The sequence below is a fragment of the Bison bison genome, unplaced genomic scaffold, assembly GCF_000754665.1.
Source record: "Bison bison bison isolate TAMUID 2011002044 unplaced genomic scaffold, Bison_UMD1.0 scf7180017864080, whole genome shotgun sequence".
NCBI lineage: Eukaryota > Metazoa > Chordata > Mammalia > Artiodactyla > Bovidae > Bison > Bison bison.
Genome location: NW_011494652.1, coordinates 567859 through 571666, shown reverse-complemented (window position 1 = coordinate 571666; position 3808 = coordinate 567859). Strand labels below are relative to the sequence as shown.

General features: G+C 59.5%; 1 protein-coding gene across 1 annotated transcript in view; it reads right to left on the bottom strand.

The window, feature by feature from the left end:
• Positions 1 to 3808, bottom strand: part of KCNQ1 (potassium voltage-gated channel, KQT-like subfamily, member 1) — a 326604-nt gene that overhangs the window by 285537 nt on the left and 37259 nt on the right. The window contains exons 4-5 of the mRNA XM_010837806.1: positions 445 to 571; positions 5 to 15 (exon numbers count right to left, since the gene is read on the bottom strand). Of these exons, the coding sequence (XP_010836108.1) occupies positions 5 to 15; positions 445 to 571 (138 nt within the window). The remainder of the gene's footprint in view (positions 1 to 4; positions 16 to 444; positions 572 to 3808) is intronic.

Sequence of the window (3808 nt, the reverse complement as noted above, 5' to 3'; positions counted from 1 at the left end):
CCACCACGATGAGGTCTGGGGGGCAGAGCCGCCGTCACCAGCCGGGCAGCCAGACGCCAGCACAGAGGCTGGCAGTCAGCGCGACAGGGCCCCGCAGGGGGAGGCCGGGCCCCCATCCCAGGCACATGCCAAGGCCACCCGAGCCCCCCGCCCAGCCCTGGCTCGTGGGCTGCTGAGGGCGGTGGACACTCAGGTTGTGCTGAGTGTGACCAGACCCCCACCCTGCCCTGTCAGCAGCATCTGGGGGCAGAAGACCTGGCCGCTGATCGGGGCGCCTGGGAAGTCACCCCGCTGGCCTTGGGTTCCAGCCCCTCACAGCTGGAGGAGGCGACTCTGCCTGGTGGTGTGTGTGATGGGGGTCTATCTGCCAGATTCCAGGGGACGGTGCCCAGCCTGTGTCTGGAAACCTTGGGGTGTACCTTCTAGGGGGCAGATGTGACTCACCGATGATGGAAATGGGCTTCCGGGCGAAGCGCAGCCGGCCCCAGATGCCCACGTACTTGCTGCGGCAGCCAGCTGACCAGAGGCGGACCACATACTCCGTCCCGAAGAACACGACCAGGACGATCTCCTGCGGGGGCAGGGCGCGTGAGCTCACCTTGCAGCCGCACCTGGGGTAGGCGCCACGCCAGGAGCCTCTGCTGAGAAAACGCGTGGGGGTGGGGGGGCAGGCGGCCTGGGCCCCCGTCTGCCGCATCGTCCACCTGGACAGGCCAGCCGCCCAAGCCCAGGCCCACCGCCGCACTCGGTACCACAGAGAAAAGGTGAGACATTATGACCGAGTGGGCTTTACACCCGGAATGCAAGGTCAGTTCAACACATGAAGACCAAGCAATACAATACATCACGTTAATGGAATGGAGGGGGAAAAATCACGTGATCTCCTGATCACAAAAGACGCAAAAACACAAAGTACTTGACACAGTTCAGCACCTTTCAGGATAAAAACTGTAATCAAACGAGGCGCGGAGGGGACCCGCCACTGGACGACGACGAGAGTCACAAATGAAAACCCCACAGTGAACAGTGCAGCCGCGCGGAAAGGCTCGAAGCATTTCCTCCAAGCTCGGAACCAAGACGAGGGCGCCCGCGCTCACGGCGTCTAGTCAGCACCGTACTGAAGTCCCGGCCAGGGCTGCTAGGGAATAAATGAGAGACTGGCAAGTCGGGAAGGAAGAAGTCAAATTATCCATGTTCACAGACAATATGATCCTAGGTATAGAAAGCCCTAAAGATTCCATGCGAAAAACCTGTCAGATCTAATAAATGAATTCAGCAGAGTAGGACACAAAAGTGAAACTGTCAGTCGCTCAGCCGTGTCAGTCTCTGTGACCCCATGGACTGTAGCCCGCCAGAGTCCTCTGTCCATGGAATTCTCCAGGCAAGAATGCTGGAGCGGGTAGCCATTCCCTTCTTCAGAGGATCTTCCCAACCCAGGGATGGAACTTGGGTCTACCTTACTGCAGGCGGGTTCTTCACCATCTGAGCCACCAGGGAAGTTGATCACAAAAATCTTTGCATCTCTAAACACAAACCATGAACAATATGGAAAGAACGCTATAAGACAATTCCATTTACACTAGCAGCAAAAAAAAAAAAAGGACTTATGGATCAACTAAGGAGGTTTGAGACTTGTACAATGAAACGATTGCTTCAAGAAATGAAAGACGACAAATAGACGGGAATACGTGTTCACGGACTGGACGACTTAATACAGTTAAGAGGTCGATACGACTCAACGGCTCAAAGTGATCCATAGATTCAACGCCATCCCTCTCAAAACCATGAAGACGGTCCCCCCTCACCCAGAAATAGCCCTCTTAAATGTAAAAGAAATGCTAAGGGGCTCTCAACAGTCAGAGCGAGGTGTGGGGCACCAACAATGGGCTGTTCCTCGGCCTCGTAGAGGAAGGAAGTTCTGAGAAGGCCCCCTCGGACAGGCCTGAGGGCACTGTCTGCAGCTGCTGTCCTGCTCCGTCCTCCCCCCGGGGGCCCAGCCCTGCCAGGGCACTCGGCTCCCACGGGTAAGGGCACAGGCCCGGGTCCCACGCCCCGCCTTGCCTGTCCTCCCCAGGGAGCCACGGTGGAAGGTGTTTCCCAGGGCTCTGCAGTCAGACTGGCATACAGCACCCAGAGTGTGTCTAGGGCACGCTCAGGGCGTGCTGGGAGAAAAGGTGGGAAAGTGTACCGGCTTCCTTTTGTGAAAAGGTTTCTGGTGGGCAAGGCCGAGTTGGTCAGGGTGGGGTGTGAACTCCTGGGGGCACCTGGGACAGTGGAGCTGGAGGGAGTGTGGACGCGTGCAGGCCCCGTGGCCTTGGGGCCTAGAGGGTGGCTGAGTCCACCAGGGCGGGGGCCACATTTAATGGCCCTGGTGGCCCTGGACCTGGATCTGCCGAATGAAGGAATGAGCAGCTTGGGGCTCCCTGGGACAAGGGCTTTGTCTCGTACGTGTGTTTCCCAAGATTCCGGCCCAGCCGGTCCTAAGAGAGTGTGATGAGCGGATGGTGGCCAAGGAGGCCCCAGCAGTGCACGGAGGCGGGTGTGGATGGTCCGGCTCCGTGTTTGGCCCTCATGACAAGGGCCACAGAGCCACCACCTCCAGGTCCCCAGAGCTGAGACGCCAGTAAATGCCAGCATCTCCACAGAGGAGGGGGCCATGGGCCCACTGATGGCCCTAAGGGGACGGACAGATTTCCCCCAAAGAGCAGTCCCCAGAGCCTGTACCCCAGCTCTGCAAATCCACACACCATTGGGTTGATCAACCACGAAAGAGATTTTTCTCTTATTTTGATGCCTGTTTTTAATCACTTAAATACATTCTTCAGCCACGTCCTAAGTATATTCAATGCAGTAGAAGTCTTAGGACCATAAGAAAAGAGCTTACAACAGACATTCAGATGAAGAAGCGCCTCCTGGGATGCTGCTGGGGTGCTCCCCACCCCTCCCTCCACTCGATTACCCTAGCCTCGCACTCAGAGCTACCCAGGCCCTCCTGGGGCTGGCGGGCTCAGGCTGCAGGACTCCTCCTTTGGAGGAGTGAGGTGTAGGGATAATTTAAAACAAGGCTAATCCCCAAATCCTGTTTGAGTCTGGAATGCAGCTGGAGGCTGGGCTGCTTGCTGGGGGCCCTCACCCTGTCACCGCGAGCCCGAGACCCAGCCGCAGTGCTCATCAAAGTGTCGCCACCAGCGTGCTGGGCAGGGGAGGTCCTGGGGCAGTGGGCACACACGTGCCCTGGGGTGAGAGGTTCTCCATGCCACCAGCCCTGTGCGCTGGGCAGGGTGGCACCTGGGGCAAAGCTGGGACCCCAGGACTGGGCGCTGCACACTGGGACCCGGGGCCTCCCCGAGGTCCAGGGCCCCAGGACTGGGTGCTGCTCACTGGGACCCGGGGCCTCCCTGTGGCCTGGGCCATCACCATCTCTTGGAGCCCCCTGTTCACTGACCCAGGTGCCAGGAGGGCAGACAGGCAGGCCCAAAGCTGTGGCAGGGCAGGAACTCTGGTCCCAGCCACCCTGGGCTGGGGGCTGCTCCGGAGCTTTGACTGGGCTCGACTGTCCATTTGTGGAGGCTCGGGGTGGGTGGGCCAGGGCTTGTAGGAGGGCTGACCCCACGTCGTCCTGTGGCACCACCTCTGAGTCAGGAGACCCCCCAGCCCAATGCCAAGAGGCCCAGGGTAGGGCAGGGACAACTCCTCTCGGCTCCGGGGAGAGCCAGTGAGTCCAGCCTCTAGTGTCAGCAATCAGACCCAGAGGATGACCTCTCCCCTGCCCAGCCGCCCTCCTCGCCCTGGGCTTTCTCCACCCTGG